The sequence below is a fragment of the Lepeophtheirus salmonis genome, chromosome 12, assembly GCF_016086655.4.
Source record: "Lepeophtheirus salmonis chromosome 12, UVic_Lsal_1.4, whole genome shotgun sequence".
Taxonomy (NCBI): Eukaryota; Metazoa; Arthropoda; class Copepoda; order Siphonostomatoida; family Caligidae; genus Lepeophtheirus; species Lepeophtheirus salmonis.
In genome coordinates this window covers 5653997-5678478 of record NC_052142.2, presented here as the reverse complement: position 1 = coordinate 5678478, position 24482 = coordinate 5653997, and the positions used below count along the sequence as shown (strand labels likewise).

Sequence of the window (24482 nt, the reverse complement as noted above, 5' to 3'; positions counted from 1 at the left end):
CTTAGAGTTAGAGCAAACGGACTCCCCCACACCTTTGTCAACTAACCTAAAATAACTTTCAAGTTTTGAATTTACATAAATCAAGATTTTTTTAAATTGTTTTACGAGTATATTCCAAAAAATTACAACATGACACATAAAAAGATGGAAACAAAGTTTAAATATTTGAAATGTTGGAAAATTAATAAGGAATAAAAATTTCAAGGATTAAACTTTAATACATTATTGAATATTCTAGATTTTTAAATCTAAAATCTTTAGTATTTAATATACTTTAATGACTTAAATTGCCAAAAATTTTGCGAATCAGATCTTGTGTATTTCAGAATTGATTAAAAAAAATAACTAAAAAAGGTTATTCGAAAATGACATGTACTCATTTGATCTTTTACCTAGATTAATTATTTTTATGGTCAGATTTCTATGTATGTCTAAAATATTTTATGTATATTTAGTCTGTAAGGAACGAACGGAAAAAAATTATTTATAGTGCATCTTAATTTTTACTATCACAAATAATTTAGCATTATTTACATAAGTTTTATTTGTGTAGCATCTAAAAGCTTATAATATTTATAGTGAATACATGAGAATAAAATGATAGATAATGTATATCTTTCTTTTTCATTCAGATAATATTTCTATAAGTGTCCTCGAACAATGGTTCTTGCTTATACCTTTTTTACGTATATTATAAACGTAATTTTACCTCATTTAAGCATCGTGTTTTTTTTTAAATATATATATATATGATTTGATAAGATTCTATATTTTGGTATACAAAAAATAATGGAAAGATAATTATTTATGTAAGAAAACTATCACAAGAAGGAAATTTTTTCAACAAAATTTTCCATACCTACCCTTTTAAGTGAATGTTTTACGAGAAATTTAACATAATTGTTGGCATGCTGTATATAGCATGTACTATATATTCCTTACCCAATATAACAAAATTTATGCATAAACTTTGTTAAAATTGATCTCAATTCTAAAACTATTATTTTTTTCTAGTGTCGTCCACACAAAATAAAGATTCTAATTTATCTGCTGCTTCTTTCAATATGGGGGGATCTTCAAAAGCTATTAATAGTTTAAAAAAAGCTGTAGCACTTAAAAATAACTGCGAAGATTCGAAACCTTTAATGAACACTGTTATAAATAGGTAAAAGATTTACTTTTTAAATTTTTATTGTTTTAAATGAATATAAATTTTGTAAGAATAATTCAAAATCGTTTTTTCTCTTATTTATTTGTTATTAATTTTTTTTGATTAATTCTATAGACGTTTTAGTAACTAAAAAAGTATTATTTTGACTCTTGTAAAGTGTTTCACTGTTTCATTGATACTAATACTTTAGTAGTTTATCCTTTAACTAATAGGATGATAAGAGTTTAAGAAAATTTGACCTTCCGGTATGCTAAAAAAAGAAACCAGAGAGTGAAATCTTAACAATTTATTTTCCAAAGCTATTCTTATTACTCTTGAAGAAGAGAACTATGTATATAATAATCACAGGTGCGTGTTCCCATGAACGACTGAGAATAACATTGAAGATTTGTTGGGTAATTATTTCTGTAAGTTATTTCTCAACTTGGAGTAGAATTGATGATCAACATCGGAGTATTTCCTAACTATGTCTCTCCTAGATATGGAGGGAGATTTGTCTTTATTCTCTTCCTCTCAGAGCTGCCCGCAGGTAACATAAAATTATGAAAGCTAAGCTGCTCTTCCCCCAAACATTCTTCAAATTGTATGGGTTACTTTTTCATTTTCTTATTTTTAGGACACTAGCAAGTTATAGTCACTTTCTTGAAAGGAAGGCTTTATTCTATATCAAAGCTAAGCATATAATAATATTTGGATGAAATGTTGTTACATTGAACTAGTTTAAAATTTGAAATCAAACTGGCTAAAACGATATCAATATTTAGTTATTACATACAGAGTAAAACATATATAGTGAAGTTTAAATGAGCACATTCTGCTTTTAAAAATTAGTTCCTCCTCCTGATAGCATCAAAAACGATATGTAGTTAAAGAATTCAGCTTATTTGCTATCGAAGTAACACTACTAATGTGAGGCTTGCCATACCCTTGCTGTTAGAAAGAACAAAAAATATGAACAGCTTGATCAAGAAACATTTCATAATTGTTATGCTGGGTGTCGACAAATAAGGGTATTGAAATCTACTCGCACGCTTAAAAATGCGCGTATTTTACTCTATCTGAACATTTCCCATTTAATCTCCCTTTTTCATATTCATCTTTGCGGTAGATAAAGAATAAGAACGCATAAAAAACAGAAATTAAAACCTCGATAATTAATTTCCACATTTGTAAATAACTTATGAAACTAATGAAAACTAATATAACTAATGAAACTAAATGAAGGATCATCTCAAAGTAATTGAAAACAGGAAGTAAATGATAAATAAATAATTTACATAGAGGGAGTAGTTAAAAAAATTATGTTGCATCTCTGTAAATAACCATCAAAATATGAAATTTAGAGGAACAATTCTTGTTTGAAAGAAATTAAATTTGAATTAAAGAATATGAATTACTATAATTTATCTTGAAATTTTTGTCTGTTTAGCACCCTCTATTTTGTATATGACAATGCATCCTCTAATGATAAATCATAATATTAATTGTTATAAATTATATTAATGACAATATTGTGATTAATTTGGTAATACTTTTCTGAGAATGAAAGATAAATCTAATATTGGTGATGATGAAGTGAAAAATATCATGTCGAGAATGTAACAAGATAATAAAAAAATGACAATCTTCAATGCTGTTATGGTCTAACTTCCAACATTTTACTTTTCTCAACTTTCGTCATGGTTTGGCAATGCTAAACACTAGTTTTAGATCAAAAACATAACCCGAAAGAAGATCATGTATGACTGAGTCTGTTTATCATTCAACAATATTATAGGTCTTTGTTACACCTCAAATAGAAAAATATGCAAAGGATATTTAAAATCATATTAAAAGTAGTCGTTTTGAAATCTTTTAGCCTTCACTTTTGGGAATTTCCTATTTCATTGGGAAATGGAGAGGGCTGACACTGTCAGTTTAGGATGAAATCGTAAATGTTCTAGATGAGGACAAATTAAAAATTTTGGCCAGAAGTTTCTTCTTGACGGTACTGTCATATTTAATACGGATTCAATAAGAATAAGCCTACATTATGGACCCATAGAAAATAGCATCCATCACAGAGTGAGTAAAGAGTCTAGTTAGTAATACATAATAAAAGGCATCACAAACACATTGATAAATAAACAAATAGATTATTCTCGAGTTGTAGATCTTGTGCATCTTAGAGTGGGAGACGCTGGAAGGATACTAGGAACTCCAAATGCAAGTCGAAGTCTATCCATCAAGACATTGTCAGTTCTTGATCCAAAGTCAAATTTATAATTACGATCGTGCCTTTCAATCACCTTAAGCAGGACCAAGAAATTTGGATAAAGAGACTCTTTATAAGTTTATTTTTAACAAAAACAAATTCGATTTTTTTTATTCTTTGTTAATAGCTCCTTTATTAAAGTGTCTCGGACGAACGTGTCTTATTTTATATATTGTTTCAAAGAAACTTTCGACGTCGAGGTAGCCAGAAGTAAAGGTGGACAGGTGAAATAAATTAAAGGGCATGGATCATGAGCAGCCTGTGAGTAATTGAAAAAGTGAATACTTTGAACCCGAATTTATTATTTTTATTCTACTGAGTTCCTCAATCCCCATAAAACTAAATCCCAAGTGTTCTGCAAACAACCATCCATAATGAACTCCTGAACCGCGATCTTCGGTCAGACTCAATAGTTTCTGGAACTCCAAACCTCAAAATCCAACTACTCAAAAATTATTGACTATTGTCTTGGAGGTTATATCTGGAATAGGTATCACTTCTGGCCACCTTGTGAAACGATCCATAATAGTTAGGGCATAACACTGTCCCTGAATGATTGGGAATGGACCGATTATGTCTAGGCGAATAAAGGAAATTCTTTCAGATGAAGGATCGAAAGACGAAGTTGGTTTTGATGTCCTGAAATGTTTGGTTTTCTGACACGCTAAATACTCTTTAGTGAAGTTTCTGACATCTGCTCGCAAATTAGGACAAGCATAAAAAAGTGAAACCCTTTTTAACGTTTCTTTGAATCCTGGATGATTGTCCTTGTGTACAGAATGCACGATTCTTTGACGCAATACTAGAGTTGACACAGCCACACGGAATGCGTCAGCATTGCCAAAACCAGCAAGTAGGGCTCATGTAGTGTATTGAAAAGAAGGTTTAATTTTAAACTTAAGTAAATTAGGATCCTGTTTCTTTTGATCCTCAACTATATCTTCAATGAAAGTAGGGCCTATTGTGATGTTCTTTATAATTCCAGAAATAATGTCTGCAGTATGATTTAATTTTCCAGAAGCCTGTTCGATATCAAATTGAATTCTGCTATGAATGCAAAAATAAGGAACTGTCTTGGTGTCCAATAGGGATTATGAATGTCAATCGCAGTGACTAAAGGGTTGTGGTCCGTGAAAACTTTAAAACTTGTCTTTCCAAAAGCCCATATAAAATGTTCGATGCTTTCCTTAACACTTACTGATTAGCTATCAAACATAAAAAATTTCTATTGTGTCGTTGAAAGAGCCAGAGACCAAAAAGCAAGAGGTTGCCAGTGTCAGTTTACCTCTTGGTCGAGAACAGCTCCCACCCCTGTATTAGATGCATCCGTTGTCATGGGTATAGGCAAAGAACTATCTCTTAATGTAAGTTGAATACTTTTAGACAAACTATTTGTAATGCTTTGAAAGACGCGTTCATGTTTCGTATTCCAATTAAACTTTACATTCTTTTTTAACAGGCGATACAAATGGGCTGTTCATTGAGACAATCTTTCGTTGAACTGAGAGTAATATTGTGCCATGCTAATAAATCTATGCAGTTCATCTATTTATGTTGGAGTTGGTACTTTTTGGAATGCATTTACCGTACATTTTAGAGGCCTAAAACCTTTCGATTAAATAGAATGTTGAAGGTAGTCTACCGATTTAATGAAAAAGACTAATTTTTCAGGGCAGATGATCATACCAGCTGTTTTAAGTCTTGATAAAACCACGTGCAACGTTTTTCAATGCTCATCTATCGACTTCGAAGCGACAAGGATTTCCTCAAGGCACACAATCACATTTGGAATTCCTCCTACAATTGAATCGATGAGTCTCTGAAATGTCTGAGCAGCATTTTACGCTCTGTGTAAATCCATTTGACTAAAAACAGTCCTACCTTTTAGATTAGCCACCCAAATCTCTTAGATTTATAGGTGATACCGATCAAGGTCCGTCATCTTATTTAATTGAATATAGTCGCCGCAAAATCGCCAGCTTTTTTTGGGTTTTGGAACGACATGAATAGCGGAAGAAAAATTAGAAGAAGACGATTGTAGGATTCCTTTCTTCAACAAATCGTTGATTTCGTCTCGTACAAAATTTAACATCTCACCATCTAACTTGCGTGAATCTGCCAATTAAGGAGTACCTTTTGTCTCTATATGGTGTTCAACTCTATGAGCTGGATAAGTTTCAATTAACCATTTATTATCAATGACATCATTATATTTCAATTTGACTTCTTGAGTCTTCGTTAGTTCTGAAATGAAGCACAGCTCATCTCGGAATCACTTTTTACTGAAAATATCAACTCCAAATCTGGAATTATATCAATAATCTTCGCACAAAATTGGACGAACATTTTATATCAGAATATATTTCCATTTAAAAAACTCCTTACTTTTTTAGATTGAGATTTAAAGTTGTTATGCCAATAACATCAACAAGGGCTCCTCCATATCCAATAATGGGGGAGAGTTTTTCCAGAGCAAGACTTTTTTCATTGATGATTTATTTACAACCTCGGTCCCGTACAACCCAGGGTAATTTAGTTATTTGAAACAAGTACAAAAAGATGGCAACTAGCTTCTGAACAGGTAGTTGCGCTCATTCCAAATTTAAAATGATAATAGCAGATATCCTTAGATTTAGTAAATTTGGAGGTTTTATGAAGAGGTTTTTTGAAAACATGATTGATAGGAGGCGAAGCGGACGAGTCTTCCACAGTGGAACTATGTGAATTGCTAAGTTCTTTGGCTGCAACACACATTTGCTTCAAATCTTCAACTGAATGGGACTTTGCTCTCAAGTACCCTTGCTGGTCATTTGGCACATTTCTGATGAGGGCCTCCCGTAGTAAATGATGAAGCAAATCATGGATGTATTCCTCGTCAAGGAGAAACTGAACTCCATCTATAACTTCTCCAAGGGAAAGGCCCAATGAATAACCCAGCATATCATAATTTTTTTTAATTCTATCTGAAGGTGAGAGACCATATTTCTGTAAGATTGTCTTTTTTGCACAATCATACATGATTCCTCCTTTTTTTAATAGGAATAAACCCAAAAACTGCATCAGGTAATGCTGAAGTCATTAAACAATATTTGGTATGATCTTCATTGATCTTCCTCATCAAAAAATCCAGCTCAATTCTGCAAAACCAATTTTTCGGATCCATCGCAGAGAATTTTGGAAGATGTAGCTCTGCTGCGGCAATACTTAAGTTGCAGACCTCGTCCGCTACGTACTTTTGTTCGATCTGAGGTACATTTTTCGCATGGTGTTGACCATCAGTATGAGATTTTTTAGGAGGCATTGGGGTCACCAATGCTAAGATTTAAATATGTTTATTTTAACTCAGGAAAAATGATCGTTCCTTTATACGAAAAAAAAGAGGAAAAAAGTATAGAAGGTACTATGATGAATATTTAATATAATCTAAACAAGTCGAACTCCCACATATATATATTTTTTTAAACAACCAACGTTATGTAATTAATGCCAAAAAATAGAAGCCTTTGGATAAAAAAAATATATTTCCTTCTAAGCAGCCAATGGTGCTATTCAAGCGTTATGATTGTTATGAAAATAGTTGTTAGAAAGTCTGAACATATTTTTTTAATCCAAATATTTAACATTATGTATTGCATGAGTCATTAAAAATGGTTATCTTCAACCTCATTTGTACTAATTGTGATACAATTTGCCATAATGGAACAGTTATTGTGTACTAGTTGCCCTGTTTCCTTAATCAAATCTGTAATATGTATTATAATTTTTGTGAGCGTAAATTGAAAAAAAGAAGAACTATACGTTGATTAGGATAATTAGTTTTATATTAATGTTGAATTAATTATTTCTCCTTATTTGAAAAGTTGTAACTTATCAAACAGATAATGCTATATTTTACAATTATATCCTGAGTTATATAAAGTATGATCTGAATTATTGCGAAAAAAAATTCTTGTTGGGAATCTGATCGTTGTTTTTTATTTTCTAAGCTGTCATTATTATTATTTAATTCTTGAAGAGACAGCATGAAACTATAAACTAATCACTAGTGTGTATATTCACAAGAAAGAAGGAGTAGCACTGATGATTTGTTGGGTTGTGGTAAGTGCAATTCCTTTTCCAATTCAGACTAGAATTGAGGATCGACATCGGAGTGATTCCTATCTTTGTCCTTGCAAGATACGGAGTTGGATTCGTGTTTTTTTCCCTTACTTTTTTATATCTGCTCCTAGCTGATCTAATAAAACGTCATAACAACTAAGCTGCTTTTCTTCAAAAAATTCTTCAAACAGTCAGAATTAACATGTCATTTTTCGGATTCTTTTATTTTTGTATACCTGCAGGTTATATATTTTTACAACTTTAGTCATGCCTGTCAGCTGATATGCCGTTCCTCAAAGTTTTCATATTTTTATGACATTTTCACAAGAGTGGTTTTTACACTCACTGCAACTTGACGATGTTTCCATACATGATTTACATATATGAATGAGAGTTAACAATAAATAACTCGAAATTAATGCCAAAATATTTTAAGTTAAACAACAAAATTGTAGAATTATTAATCTTGGTCCTGGGCAACCAGGTGTATAAAGTTTGAATTTTTGTACATCTTTAAAAAAGAATCAAGATATATATCTGTCTTTAAAAAAGATCAAGAATAAAAAAAAATTCACGAAAATATTGTTCGTAAAAGAAAGGAAACAGGATTAATAAGTTGTTTAAAAAAACAAACTCAATGACAAAAATATTAAGTTGGTAATGAGGCAGATTTTTTTAAAAATATGTAGTGTAAGGGTAGTAATATTTCTAAATTTTGATTTTGAATGTTTAAATTAGTTTTTATTGAATAATTAATAGTTTAATTTTATTGGCTTTATACATAGAGAAAGAATTATATAGAGAAGACAAGTTATTTTGATTTCAGTTTGACATTCGGAGACAGATGTCTTTTTGAATATAATCATATGTAGACGAATTCAGCTGCTATAAATAGAGGTTGGGTAGGAATGCTCCTGGTTTGAAAAGCAACTTTGGATTATTCAACGTTAAGACTAGTCATTGTTATTTTTACATCAGCTGAGTAAATTAAATTAATTAAATGATTAGGCAAATCTTTACACCAAAATACAAAAATATCATTTGATTGGGATGATCAATTCTTTGAAAGTGTAATTGTTTTCTCTCTTCCGGTTCTTATGTTTCTCTTTAACTTATCTACTACATCCCTGTTTGTTAACAGCTTAAATTTATATTATGCTTATTCTCAAATTGTCACCTCTAAATATTTCTTTTTCTATGGATACATAAGTCAAATTATTGAGTCGTGACTCAAGGATTAAAAATCGAGACTATTTGTTTAAAATAATTTAAAAATTTGACATCCATACATATATGTTGACAATATTTGTCATTACTAATAATTTGTCAAAAAAGTTAAGTTTAATATTTCGAGATTACAACATATGTATTTATGTACATCTACATCGAGTTTCAGTTAATTCTGACTTTATATGTAAGTAATTGCTTTTTTGGAGTTAATGGGTCATGAAAGTTGTTTACTTATATTGGTTTGCTTACAATTTGATCGAGAGTAGCGCCACCTTGTTACAATATAACAAAACTACTTAATATTATATTTTTTAATAACTTTATCATTTGTAAATTCAAAATTGTATTTGGGGCGCAAGAAAAATAAATTAAGCAAGATCACCCTTTTTAATCAATTTAAAATATTTCTAATGTATTTTTTACAAAAAAGAATTCTACACTCTACCTTCCTCAAAATATTTCCTCAAATACATTAGTCGGCATAACAAAGATAGCTATGTTAAGTAAATAAATAAGATTATTTGTTCTAAATTTTGATGTTGTTAAATTTTTTCCTAAAGTTAGTCCAACTTTAAGATTTATAATGATTTATAACAAAAAAAAAAAAAAAAAAATGGCTATAAAAACTGGGAAAAACATTAATAGAAAATATTTTATGGAATAATATTAGATTTATCTTTAATAGAATGTAATTCACTGATCAATTTTGGTTCATTTCTATGATAAATAATCCAGTTTTTCTTTTAAAAGTTTTTCTATTTTTTAAATTGCCAAACACAATTTCTCTTTTTCCTAACAAAATTTCTCATGAATACAGAAAGCATTTTCCCAGTAATTATGTTTGCAACAAATTTGCAAATGTTCATTGATGTTATATTTATTCAGCCTTCTACCTCTATTTGCTGAGTAGTGGCAGCAGAAAATAAAGATTGATTGCTTTCTTAATTTATAATTAATTGTCAGGGGATATGATTCTTCCCATTCATAAAAATTCATAAAAATTGTTCATAAATAAAACTACTAAATATAATATTTATAATGTTGCAGGGAGGCAATTCATCTTTATTATGTGTGTAAAGAATTCAGAATTAAAGGATTTTTTGATATTTGAAGAATATATCTAATCGATCCTATTTTTTCGATGGTTTTTACACATTTATCACTGCTTGAAATTCGATAAAAAAATATGTAAAAATAATATATTCCCCTTTTTTTTTAATCCGGATTAACTGTTATACCTTCCGGAGCAATACAACGCTCTGGCATTCTTGCAAAAATTAAAATATAAAGTTGAATAAATTTTAATATTGGAACAGCTCTTAGAAATACTATATAACTTAACCATTCATTGTACGTAACATTCAAGTGAGTATATTAGATTATTGAATAAACCGTTCATCTCCTTCTCTTGTATAATCTATGATCAAATGACTTTATATATTTAGACAAGAACCTATTAAACACAACCTCATATTTTTTTTATTTTTTTTCTTTGATTTGGTAAAAAAAACAAGGAGAAAATCCAAATGTAAACATAGAAAAATCTTTTTTATTTATACAAATTGCAAAAATTATTCTCCTACGTAAAAATTGTCCAGGAGCAAAGAATATTAAACAACTCAAAAAATTGGTGTTCCATGTAGAGATGTCGAATTATCAAAACTTATTACTTTTAGTATCAAAAAACTGCGTGAATCAAAAATAAATATTCATTAAGTCATTTATGAATTTTACAAGAAAAGATTCTTCAAGACTTGCCTTCGAGTCCTTCTTTCTTTTTTATGATGTCATGAAATAAAAAAAAGTAATTGTGTTGAAAGCTAATTGTCTAAACATAAAAGCATGTGATATAAGGAAGACTTTAAAAATTAATAACTAAAAGGGGGTAAAAATTGAAAAAAAAATAAAAAATTCGTTGCGGCAAACTATTAGTCCAACTTTATTCTTAATACATATATATTACATTTTTTTTAGTGGGTATAACATTTGAGAGAATATTACCTTGAAATTTTAAGACATTAAAGTATTTTTTGAAATTGACTATTACAGATGAAGACTACATATTTTTTTATATATTTTATTTAAGATTGAAAATGGATCAACAAAAAGTCGCACGAGATGAAGGCTCATATGGAGGATATCATTTATCTTATGAAGTGAAGAAGCTAATGTAATGTTTGACACATTTATTTTCATGATTATATTCAACGTATTTCTTACAAATTTCTTTAAATATCATATACTTTATGATAATTATAAATATGAATGATGATAAAATATTTATTTCTTAGCCAATCTTTAGAGAATCTTTCTTATTCTCTATTAATCAGTGATTAATATTTGACATATTTACTCTAAAAAGATCATTTCAACTATTGATATATAATTGGCAATTATTTAATTTTTGTTATTTTATTTTAGCATTTAAGTACTTCATATTGAAGTAGTCCTTTTTTTAGAACATGGGAATTTTGATCTAGCACTAGGTTTTTTAGAAATGCTAAATTATACCTTCACGCGTTCACGACTGATGCTTGACTTTCACGACGCTTTTTACTATTGACGTCATAGTGTATGAGTGGTTGTTTTTATTGCCAAAATTTGCCATTCTTGCCTAGCAGTCTGTACGATACACAAATTGAAAATTTTAGCAATAGTGACGTCATAGGCTATGAGTGGTTGCGTGTTTTATCAAAATCTGCCTGTCTTGCCAAGCAGTCGGTACAATACATCAGTATGAAAATTCTAGCATGCTTTATTTCAAGATGGTGTAACTTTGTGTTTCTATTAAACTTGATCACGACGATACTTTCTCTTTTTCATAAAATATTTTCACGTCCAGTATTTGAAATGTATCTACCGTAATTTCGGTTTAAAAAAAGGATTTAACATTTTTATTGTCTTATATGTAAAAAAATTTCAACCAATCATTTTATTACCAAAAATGAGTTGTGATATGAGGTTATTAATATATCATGAATAAACAAGTAGTATTTCTGTAGAATAAGTCAATCAACTCACGTAGAAGTTCTTTCAGAATTGCCTTGGTTGCGGATATTTCTAAGTTGTATTGTCTGATTCTGTTCCTATTCATTCAAGAAAATTACTTCAATTCTTTTGGCTTTAGAACAAGAGGTAGAGAAGATGACAATGCATTAAATGGAACTATAAGCGGTTAGAGCTTTAAAAATTTATAATAATTTTACTCGTACCAATTCTACAATGCTTCTTAATTGGTTGATTTTGATCCGTCATATTCAAAGATATTTGTTAGTGATCGAGTCCAAGCTATTACGAGTATTGTCTCCTTGGAACTCATGGCACCATATATGAGGCTACGAGAATCCTGAAGAATGGAGGTATAAATGTTAATAAATTTGTAGATTGTTAGCTGTGGTTTAATGGTCCTCGTAGGCTTATTTCTCTTGAAATATCTTTATCAAAATCACTTTCAATCACTGACTGAGGAATATCAGATGAAGAATGAAAAAATAAAGTTTCATTGAAATGTGTGAAAGAAGAGAACATTATCGGATGAAGTTGATAACAGGTTTGTCGAACCGGACAAAAATTAAAAGATTTATGGCCATCTAGGATCCTTTTGTGTTTTCCCTTAATTTAAAGAATAAATGTTATGTTGTTCCACTTACAATGGAAGAGTTACTTGATGCCACAAGAAATTTGATTCATCTTGAACAAAAAAACAACTTTGGATAGTGAATTTGAGCATTTGAAGGCTTCTAGGAAGTTCAGAAGCGAAGTAAAGTGGCGGCCTCTTTATGTACCCTGTAGCGTTGTCTATACAGATGAAGAATAACCAATCGTATTAATATATATATAGAATAATATAAGAAGCACAAGTTAATAATAAAAACAATTAGAATATACTTTTCGTGTAGAAAAAGATATTCCTGAATTGGTGACCTTGAATGTTAGAATATCAAGGATAGAAATCGACAATAAAACAACACCAATCGTCAGTACACTATTAGTTAAACTTCCCACATTCTATACTAAACGACCTTCGTTATGGTTGTCCCAAGCTGAAAGCTAGCTTTGAATCAACCCCCTCTTGACGCTACGGTTTGTTGGCTTTCACCAGAAAATTTCGACGTTTGACGTTCAAATAGAACCATTACTTATAATACCAAAAACTAATGGCTAATGGAGATCCTATGACGTTTTTGACGAATCAATAACGTCACAGTTCCAAATTGGTATCTTTTTTCGAACAACCAGGATTTTACCACCCCATTACTTGGCTTTTTAATATTTTCTAAAGTCAATCTAGTCATAGGTTATCATCAGATTCCACTTAACTCTGATGAACTCTTTTGGCCTATTCAAATTCCTATGAATGCCTTTGGTCTTAAAAATTCAGCTCAGGCCTTCCAAAGAGTCATAAATCATGTGTTAATTGGGTATACTTTTCCCTTCCTTTATCTGGACTACATTTTAATTGCAAGTTCGTGCAAAAAAAAAAACACAGCATCTAAAATATTTATCAACACTTTTCCAAAGATTTAACACCACAAATAAGGCATTAATCTAGCAAAATATTAATTTAGTGTAACAAATATTGACTTTTTCGAAAGTCATCAGGGATCACATCTCTTCCCGACAAAGTCAAAACAATTCAATCTTATCCATTCCCGTCCGATCTCATAAAAATGTCTAAGAATTGATATGATTTTTAATATTTTATAATCGATTTTTCCTGGTATGGTTAAACTTCAACGAACTTTTTTTCAACTTTAAATGGAGCTCCACAGACCAAGGCTTCTATTATCAAATGCAAGTTTGAGCCTACTATGAAATTAAAAGAATCATTTAATTGTGGAAAATCAGCATTAGTTTACTTTACATGTGAACTCCTTTTCTTGGCATAACAATTATGAAAAACGACACACATCTTTAGGCTCTTATTAATTATTTATCATTTATCGTAATAAAAAATGTCTTAGCACATATATTATAGAAAAATATCCTACGCTTTTTTTTTATAGGATACGATTTTAATGTCTTATAATGACGTCACACCCAGTCATAAGCAATGTCATATCATATAATACCGTGATTCGAACAAATCCCAAAATTATAGATTTCAAATATTTAAATTATTTAAACTCTCTATGAATGGATCCTTTCATTGTTTCAATCCTGGAATCTTCATCAAAGAAAATAGTCTACTTTACTCTCTTATGAAAATAGGTAATTTTTCTAGTTTTATATGGTCGTCCCTCGTAGAATACAAAATTTCGAAAGGGAGAATTTCTTATGATGGATAATGAATTTTCTCTCTACTTGCCTTTACTCCTAACTTTCGGAGAACATACAAGTATGTTTTTTTAGTATTATTATATGAAAAATTATCTAATATGATCTTAGTCTTTATTAATGGACTAATTATGCGTACATCTTAACTCTTACTTTTTCTTTGTCAGTAAAACTGACTCTGTTTGAACGTAATGTTTTTTATTTACATCATTACGTTCTATGTTTATACTTAATACTCTATTAATACCAAATTAACAAGGTTAATAAAAATACAAGGTTATACCCTAACGCGTGTACGACTTATGTTTGACTTCCACCACGCCTTCAATATTGACGTCATAGTAAATGAGTGGTTGTATGTTTTGTCAAGTCTGTTTTTCTTGCCCAGCAGTGGGTACAATACATCAAATTGAAAATTCTAGCAAGCCCAATTACATGATGGTCTAACCCTGCTAAATAACAAATTTTTATTATATATTTCATATCTAGAGCCTTTTATCTGGGTCTGAAAATGAATTACCCCTTTCATAGTTCAACCCTGAAGTCTATTCATTATAATATATATATAGGGATATTTATATTTGAATCCTGTCATCATCCTTGGTGATATTCGAACTCGAGTATCTATTGTTTCTAATAAATTAAACAATTCAACAAAAAAATTTACTTTTTGAAAAATAATTTAAAATCTACATTCAATTCCATTGTTCAATAATTTCGGTTTTGAATTTTGGTGTATTTTTACATTTTTAATAAGCTTGAGTCAACTGTTGAAAATGAAAAGAATCAATTATCCATATACCATGCTATTGATGGTTTCAAAAATTTTATGATGACTTTAAATATGGACTTCTATTTTATATAAAATAATCCACTTTTAAGAAAATGCAATTTAAAGGTTAAAAAATTACTATATTTTAAGGATTTTGTTTGAAAAGGACCTACCTCGGTTTTTTGTTTTTTTTGGTTGTACCCCAAATAAAATTATTTTAAGCGTAAAAAAATTAAGTCTTTATTTAATCAAAAGTTAATGATTCTGCAAGTCTTAATTCAACTAAAATATTGTTTTGGTTTCAATTTTATAGAGGAAATAATCAATAAGAGGTTGATTAAACGATATATATGCAAAATTTTATTGTTAACTTATTAAAATTTGTACATTTTTTTCCTTTTTTATAGAATATAATTCATTCCAACTGAATTTAAAAAATTAACCACATAGCCTTGATAAATTTCTACTTTAAAAAAATTCAAATCAATATTGTAACGGAACTAGACCTTCTATAATCAAATTATTTTTGTAAATGAATCCTTAATAAATTACACTTTTAATAAGCTCATTTGGTGTAAAAAGAATGAAATAGCCTCTAAAGAGGATAAAAATACTTTAAAAAAATAAATCCACAATTCCCAGAAAACCAGATTTTGTAACAATACTTATTCGTGATCAGCTGGTAGAGTATTTCTAGAATTGAACATTGAATTCAAAAGATTTTTTTGCTGACTTGTGAGTTCTCCCATCTCTTTGTTTGTCCTAATTTTTAAAGAACATGGAAGCATTTGGGTTCTTAATAAATAAAGATCAATCTAAGGAAATCAACAGTATAAATTTTAAATAAATCACTGGGTTTAAACGTTTTTGTGTGTTATTCTGAATAGATTTAGTTTTTTGGATTACAACTTATGTATTATATTCATGTTTTGATGATCGTACAACCAATCTTTCTTTAAATTTTATTTACTAATGCAATATTTTCTACCACTTTTCATTCAATAGTGATCCAGTGACTTGAAGTTTGCCAATTCAAGATATAAATAATATCACTAATTTATAAGCAACACTTCTAAAATAATGTAAATTATTTTTAGTTACTATATTTTGAGTTAATCGGTATATATCATTTATATGAAAATATAAAACTTTCAAGTCTAACTTGGGATTTCCAATTACAATTAGATTAATATTAAAGCTATTATAAGCAAAATCTTGTATTTTCATTCATAAAATACTAACTCTTATTAAATAATTAAACGATGCTACTGCATTATCTAAACCTACATTTAACTAAATGATTTTAGAAAAAGGCTCTAAATGCCAAACTTATTGTAGACGAACGTTTTTATGGTCGTTTTCATGTTCTACTTCATAAATAACATTAATAATTATGAATATTAGTAGGTGGACATTCAATATGTTAATTCAAAGCTAAGACTCAAGGTTACTAGAAATACAAGGTATGTCAATGACATAAATCGGGCCAACACTCCTTTTCAAAATGTTGAACAATACTGACCGCTAGTTAACCTACATAGAAGGATTGTTTTTGTGACATCAGAGTCGATAATAATATATTGTTTAGTCATCGTTTTAATACTAATAAATTACTATTACATTAAATTCATAATTTATATTGTAACTGCCGATGGAGTCCCACAATAAAACTTGGATTTGTGCAGTTGCCATTTCTGGCTCACTTAATAATGTGGTTTACCACAATTTTCCTAAGGATTGCTTAAGGAGAAAAATTTTATAAAGAGCCTGCTATCGAGAAGATAGCCTTGAAAAAACACCCCAAAATTTGTGCAAATTATTTTGAGGAAAACAGCTATGAGAGATATTGAAGGAATGATATATTGGGGTTTTCTTCAAGAAGAAAATTAAAATCAGATGTTATTCCTTCCAAAAATCTTGTACTAGGAGAAAAACTTCTGCCGACCACAAGTGAAAGGAGCAAAGAAGAATAGAAAGGATTTTGTTGATTCCATTTTGAAGTCAAATAAAGAAACAGCTTCAATTCCCAATTATTTTGCTCCGGCTGTTGTTCTTGATGTTGTTGAGCTTAAATTTGTAGAAGCTCCCGTTCAAATGCATTTGGAACCTGCTGACACATTGTCTCGTAGTAAAGTAAAAATATGCCACTCGTCTACTCAAACTTATACAATGAAAACGACCGATTCATACAACTATGAGTGTGGATGCCAGACTTTAAAAATAACTAGATCAAACATGACAAAAGAAGATCTCTGGACTCAAGAACTCAAGTCTCTAAGGAAAAAAATCAGCAGCAAATTCAGGAAACTGTTAAAATCCAACAATCGGAGAACAAGAAGGTAAAATCTATATCATATTTTCAAGAGTCAATGAAAGGAATAATTTAAAAAAAAATTACTAAAGTTCAAAGTAAACGTATAGGGAAGAAGTCTGGTTCATGGAATAAGGAGGATAATACTCGAGTATCTTTCCCCAAAAGCTTACAGATACATTCAGCCCAGCGGACTTCTTCCGGTTCCTTGCGTATCATCATTAAAAAGGTGGATCCAAAATTTTAAAACAATGCCTGGTGTTCACTCTAACATTTTTTTGCCTCTCAACAATTGAAGTCAACAGAAGTTCCAAATGGAAACCTAGCTGTCTTTTGTGTTGATGAAATGAAAAACACGAAGGAAGCCTGCTATTCTATTAAACATAAAGAATTTATGTTTTTCAAAGAAAATTATGCAGGTATTATGCAAAAATTGTCTTTCGTAGACATTCTTTGTCTTGGAATATACTACCAACAGCTGGTACAGCAGAATTACAGTGTTCATTAAACCCATTATTATTTTTTAGATATTCTATTCAGGTGAAATAAAATTGTGGGCCGAATCAACATTTCCTAAATTAGTATTTTATCTCTCAGCCATTCTATTTAACATATCAATGGTAAGAAATAATAAATTCCAAAGTATTTAGCAGTTAAATCAAGGTATATATATATTTAGCTTTTTATTCCTCATATTTCGAGACGGATTAACATCAGAATCGATAGTAGTCCAAAGTTATCAGAGGCCATTGTATAAATTGGATAACCTAACATACTTTTTTTTAAGTATTACACTATTGAATTCATACATTAATATATGATCATGCTTTGAGCTACGTCTAGCTAACGTATCCATGATGATGTCAGCGAATAAGAAGTTCCATTTGATAACTCCAGGGATATATTTTGTATCAGTATGATTCAATCATCAAGTCCAGAAGATTTACATAACTAACAAAACAGTTAACATTTCATGAAATATATTAAACATGCGAGGAAACAGTTTCTTGCTTTAACATTTATAATAATTTATTTGGTGTATATGATATTCCAATCAGTTAGATCTATGTATAATATTGAAGCCCTTGATTGAACTTGGTTAATAAGGTCGTATGATTTAGCATTAGTTCATATATTTAGTAAAAAATTATTTCATATCATGCCAGAATATATGTGAAACTCTTCATATTGGTACACAAAATAAACAAATTTAATATTTTTAGAGATTGAGTACAAAATGTTGTTAAGTTTGTGGTTATTTTTTCATTTTGCTGTTGTGTATACTTAAGAATGGATTACTAAAGTAATCCATGACCTAACTATAAGTTACAATACATAAATATGTATTAGTTTCTGCTTTTTTTTTTAAACATTAGCTTCAATGACGTTCAATTAGTAATTAATCAATAAAAATTATAGTCAATTAGTACAATATATTTGCTGGTATTACGACCATTTAAAAAATAAATTATTTTTACCATAATCAGTTATAAATTCAATCGTCTATTCATTGAAAAAATCCGATGATCTTTGCAGATATCATGAAAATTTATATCGATGCTATTTCGACACAATATTTTATTTTTGCAGATAAATATTATTACTCTTGTTTTTGTTTCGAATTCAGGTTATATTCATTAGGGGATTGATAAGTTCTTGAAAGCAACCTATTTTCTTCAACTATGATTGCCCATTACCAAAGGAGTTACTTTTTATTATTATTATTTTAGAATTGGAAAATAATGGGATTCATATTATTGGAATGGTTTCTTTTATGGGACCCAAAAATATCCACCTTTGAACAGTATTAGGATTATTTACAGATATAACATATTTTTCTATTCTATTTAACAAACAAACGTATATATGCGTTTGCAAATGTCCTTCACTTACTGAAGCTACTCAGAAATCATTTCATTGATCATGGCTTTCAATTAGAGGATGGAACTCTCATTTTAGTCAAGACAATTAAAAAGCTATTAAATAAGGATAATTAGGAGCTTCGAATATCCCATAAAGTTTGTTCTGATCATTTAAATGGAGTTGGAAATGCCAGACAACGGGGTTTACCAGACGCTCAACTATTTAGTTACACAACAGCTAGTGCCCTTCGACTTTTCAATGAGTAAGATCAATTTAAATAGAAATTTGCTGATTTTATCGAACTTGTAAGTAAATGGTTTGATGTCATGAACAGTTGGCAACCTATAATAAATATAAGTTTTTGGATGTGGGTTGGGGAAGGTTAATAGAAATACAAGGTTAGACCATCATATAATTGGGCTTGCTAGAATTTTCAATCTGATCTATTGTATCGACTGCTGGGCAACACAGGCAGATTTTGACAAAACACACAAATACTCATAGTTTATGACGTCACTATTGCTAGAATGTTCCATTAAATGTATCGCACCGACTGTTAAGCAAGAAAAATAGATTTTGACAAAACACTGAACCACTCCTTTACTATGTCGTCAATATTAAAAGCGTGGTGGAAGTCAAACATCAGTAGTACACGTGTTACGGTATAACTTTGTATTTCTATTAACCTTGGTTATGGGGTTAATTTCGAGGAGCAACGTAGAATTCTTTTTTCAATTATAAATGTGATAAGAAAAATGAAACAAATTAAAAGGAATGACAATAACGAAATTATCCTATCCAAATCTTCTATCTTAAAGCCTGACCAAAAAGGAATAATTCTATAAACAAAGTGGATGATAGCGTTGTATGAAGATTTAAAAAATCAAATTCAGCTATCGTATGCATTGACATCTCGCCTAAATCAAGATTTCCCTAAAAACTTTTTTTCAGAATTATATATATTGGTCAAACAAACTATCACCCTAATTTTGAAGAACCAATAGATCGATTTCGTATTATTGTAATCAGTTGCATTGAAAATATTATTGTAGACAATGCTCCAGTTAATTTTCAAAATGACGGTCACTCTCATTCCATGATTGAACAAGTAACAGGAGGATATTGGATGAAAAAGATGGAAACTTTCGAAAACATTGAAGATTTTGATTTATACAATTTTTTTAATTTTTTTTTTTGAAGAATAAGAAGAACATAAAAAAACCAGAAAAACTATAAACTACAATATAGGAGATTTTTTAACAATTCTTAACAAAATCAACTGTCAGGAAGAGCAATTTAAATATGTTGTGGGGTATGTGGCAAAATATTTCCTCTCCAAATTCCAAACATTAGAAATCCATACCTCATGTCTTAATGTTCCGCCTAGTCCATGGTTACAAACTTTGTTCTACTAAATTATATGAATAAATTAAATAAGATCCATATAAAAAATTAATTAGCTCGGAAAATAAGAAAAATACCAAATTTTGTCTGTTAATTTTTAAAGTAATTAAATATGAAATTATTATCCCATTTCAATTTATTTTTATTTCCAGTTTTAAAGTAATTAATATATTTTTGTATGTTTTTTAAGTATAAACCATTTCCGTCTATAATATTTTATATTTAAGGTATATTTAGTTTCAAAAACTGAAAGCATTTTATTCTTCATTATGACTTCATAATTATACGTGAATTATGAAGTTATAATTATGAAAGTATATCAACTAATACGTCACACTCTATCGACAAAGGGAGAAAAGGTCAACACTAGGTGGAAGACACACATCAACCCAAATATGCATCATTGATATACTTTTATTTTTAGCTAAATTGTTTTCGAAATTGTTTCGAATATGTTCTAAATACGTCATATAATCTGATACATTTTTATCATTAATTTAATAAATTATTGCATTAAGCAGAGCGTTACTAGCTTTTATTATTTGAGGGAGCTCTGCCCAAAAAATTATCAAAGCCATTTTATAATTACAAATATTATAATAAAATTGGAGGAGTCTTGCAAACTTTTAGGAGGGTCAAACCTCCCTCCAAAGGGTTTGTTTACGCCATAGGCATTAAGTATATACATGTATATAATTTCTTTTAAATATGAAATACAATGTTATGTTGAATCTGTTTCAGACTTGTCAAAAAATTAAACCCCTAGATATACTATTGATTAATCTATAACCATTAAAGAGTAGGGACTACTGTTTAGATCCAAAAATCTATGTATTGTGTTAACACGTCATTTGTGTCGTTTTGGAAAATAAATTGCTTTCAAGAGGTTGAAAGTCTTTTGGACCTTTTTATTCAATTAAAAAGAGTTATGAGAGCCTCCAACCTATTTTACGAGCCTAGATTGAACTCTAGCTGTTAGGATATCCGTCTTTTCGTGGATTGAAAATCATTTTGGAGGATCTCACTTCAGCTAGGCAACCCTGCATTTTTATTGTTCTTTTTCTCCGAGGAGAGTAGGAGGAAAGAAGTATATTTTTTTTTGGATTTCAATATTACAGAACCTATGTAGTATCCTAATTATATGTTGAAAGAAAAGGAATCACCCACCAATATGGAATATAATTCAAATAAGACAAATTTGTAGGAAGCAAACAGCAACCCAATTGATACTACGGTCATGGAATGGGAAACGATTACTTACAATGAGTAAGGTAAAAGGATTAGAGCCAAAACATAAAGAACAAAATGATGGCCCAAAGAGGCTCAGAACTCCAAAAACGTCCGTTCAGAAAATTAAAAAAGGTAATTGAAATAATTGATAAACATTCTGAATAGAGTCTCAAAGTCATGCAATGGGGGAGGGGGGAAGGGTCAAGCAAACAAACCCCCTCCATCAAAGAGACCCCAAAACAGAAAAGAACTCATTGACAAACCAAAGTTTAAAGAAGTTAAGTCGAAAAGGTAATTTCTATTATTCAAATTTCTATAGTCACATTGAACATGTTTTTGGAAATCATCAAGCAAAGGACATTGGTAACATTACTAAAGATGATGCCGGGAAGGAGGTCATCATCGGAAAGAATGAAGAAAATGAATTGAAAATAGTTTTTTTGTTTGCAAAGGCAATATAAATTAATGGATTTTTTTTTTAATCCAAGCAAAAAAAACAATAGTTGTTCAGCAGAATCAAAGAATATTATGAAAACTCATGGAGGATTTGTTAAGTCGTCTAACTAAAGTGAAAGCACTTCTAAAGAGGGAACCCATAGGTCAGAAATTTGTAATCGTTTAGGTAGTAAAAATTGAATATGTTTTTTGACATTGTTGTCGATAACCTCGTCAGTAAACCAAAACAAAAGAAGTGAAATGATGAGTTGATCGTGTATAAACACAAAGCAGTCTAAAGCACCTAACGCTGAATTGAAGCTAAGAACGTTTGAGATAGCTTTAATAACGTCAACGTATCTTATTTACAGTGCTACAAAAAGTCAAAATCTAAGTAAATATATAGTGCATAGTAAATATGAATCAAAACTAAGGGCCTGCATTCGAAATACTAATCATTTGCTTGCCTGGTTTGTTCCAGAATTTTCTGACAGAGATGTCTTCACAGTATGCTTATAGGATAGACGAGTCTATAAAATAAATTTGTGCAGTCTATCTTGATCAATTCCTATAAGTTAAAATCAAGACACTGCTAAGTCTCATTGAACACTGTGAACATACATAAAAACCTTTAGTTGCGGCCATGTCTACAACTACCTTTGTTGTAGTAGATAAATTGACAAATGAGGATAAACTCCAGAGAACGCCATTGATGAACATAATCTTATCCAGCTTGGTCATTCAATAGAAAAACGAACGGAGTTCACTCTTTCCATTCATTTTTTGAACAAATAAACGACAAACGGAAAAAAATTTGAACGTCGTTCATTTTCTTATTCTCCATATGGACTACATCTTTTTTTAAATGTTCTTTTTGAATATGTGTATAATTATAATTATTATTTTTGATGGTGGCTAAAATATAGTTTATTTAGTCTGATTTTTTTAAATCTGTTCTTTCATTTAATTGCACAATTCATTTCAAAATAAGTTATCTCAAGATAGCCTTTAAATTCACAAATAGATTGTAGTGGATAAAATAAAAGGTATAATGGACGTTAATCCATTTATGTATCTATTATCTTAGAAGTTTTTATTCAATCTATGTATGCATATTACATAAATTTTAACCCCACATTAGTACCTTCAATCTTCATTACTGCGCATTATGGAATCACTTTGTCTTAATTTTTAACATCTCCTTTTTTTCAATATCATTTATTATCTGGAGTGCGTGGGATATATTCATTTATTCTAATTTCATATTATACAATTCAATTGCAGGTATTTCAAAATATCAACTTTTGCACAATACTGTATTCCGTAATTCCTGAAAATTTAATTCAATTCTCTTAATGTTTAAGAAAGTTGTGTTACTTTATTGAAATTCTATTAGATCACAAATTTTGGTGTAGGAAATACCAAATTAAAGAAATTTAAATAAAAGATACTAGATAAATAAAATTTTTTAAGACTTGAGAACGGTCCGTGATCTTTAGGACTCGTCCCATTTGACTCCTTAGTTAACTGTTACAATAAAACAAACATGAATTATATAAATCTATTTAATTAAATTTGTTAAAAACTTTTAGTGGAGTCACATCTCCTCCTTTACAAAGTACACTGATGATTTTAATTATTTGAGAACTAAGAAAAGGAAAAACAAGTATCAACAGGTTAATAAACAATGAATGACGTCGATCCATAGAAGAAAGAATCTACAAAAGTTAACATGTGCGTTTTGCTTCTTTGATTGAAAGTTATAAGGCGGGTTCACAGAACTACTTACGCACACATAACTTCTCAATTACCATTGCCATTTATTCATGTGAAGATAAACGACCAAATAGATAAACATCTAGGTCAATATCATTATGCCATGCGATATTCAGAATGTGAAGCAACGTATTTGAATGAATTGCATATTCCATATTGATTTTTTTATGCCAACAGGGCTTATCTATATTTCAATTTAATGGTAAGATAGAAATGAAATCAATAACATTTATATACGTACTCAAACACACAAAAATTTAATCAGAGGCAGAATCAACAAAAATTTATGTATCATGCAAAAGTGAAATAAAAACATGTCAAAAATACTAAATTCTAGAGTTTATTTATAAAAGGATTATCCGTTTTTAAAACATTAAAGTGAATGTTCACAATGGATAAAAGACCGGAGATATCTTATTTTGATATATCACGTTTATCATACAAAATATGATAAGCCAATGTAACAGCTGGGTTCATATTCTTCTCCATTTTTCCAGAGTAAAGAGCTAAGAAATCTTCTTTCTTCATGTTATAAAAACGAAACGTTCCTTTAAATGTTCGCCGATGCCGATATATCTTGGACGGGGTCTTGTCCATGGTCCAACAAAAGCCACATTTACGATTGTCTCCTTTCAAAAATGTAATATTTCATATTTATATA

General features: G+C 29.7%; 1 protein-coding gene and 1 long non-coding RNA gene across 51 annotated transcripts in view; both read left to right on the top strand.

Moving 5' to 3' along the window:
* slo (calcium-activated potassium channel slo) overlaps nt 1-24482 on the top strand; it is a 291323-nt gene that overhangs the window by 219045 nt on the left and 47796 nt on the right. For all 50 annotated transcript variants that reach the window (XM_071892349.1, XM_071892327.1, XM_071892328.1 and 47 more), the window contains 2 exons: nt 1015-1165; nt 10840-10923. In XM_071892349.1, the coding sequence (XP_071748450.1) occupies nt 1015-1165; nt 10840-10923 (235 nt within the window). The remainder of the gene's footprint in view (nt 1-1014; nt 1166-10839; nt 10924-24482) is intronic.
* On the top strand, nt 10940-24104 carry LOC121127058 (uncharacterized). The gene is made up of 2 exons (XR_011782934.1): nt 10940-17141; nt 17206-24104. It is a non-coding gene; the product is annotated as an uncharacterized lncRNA (long non-coding RNA).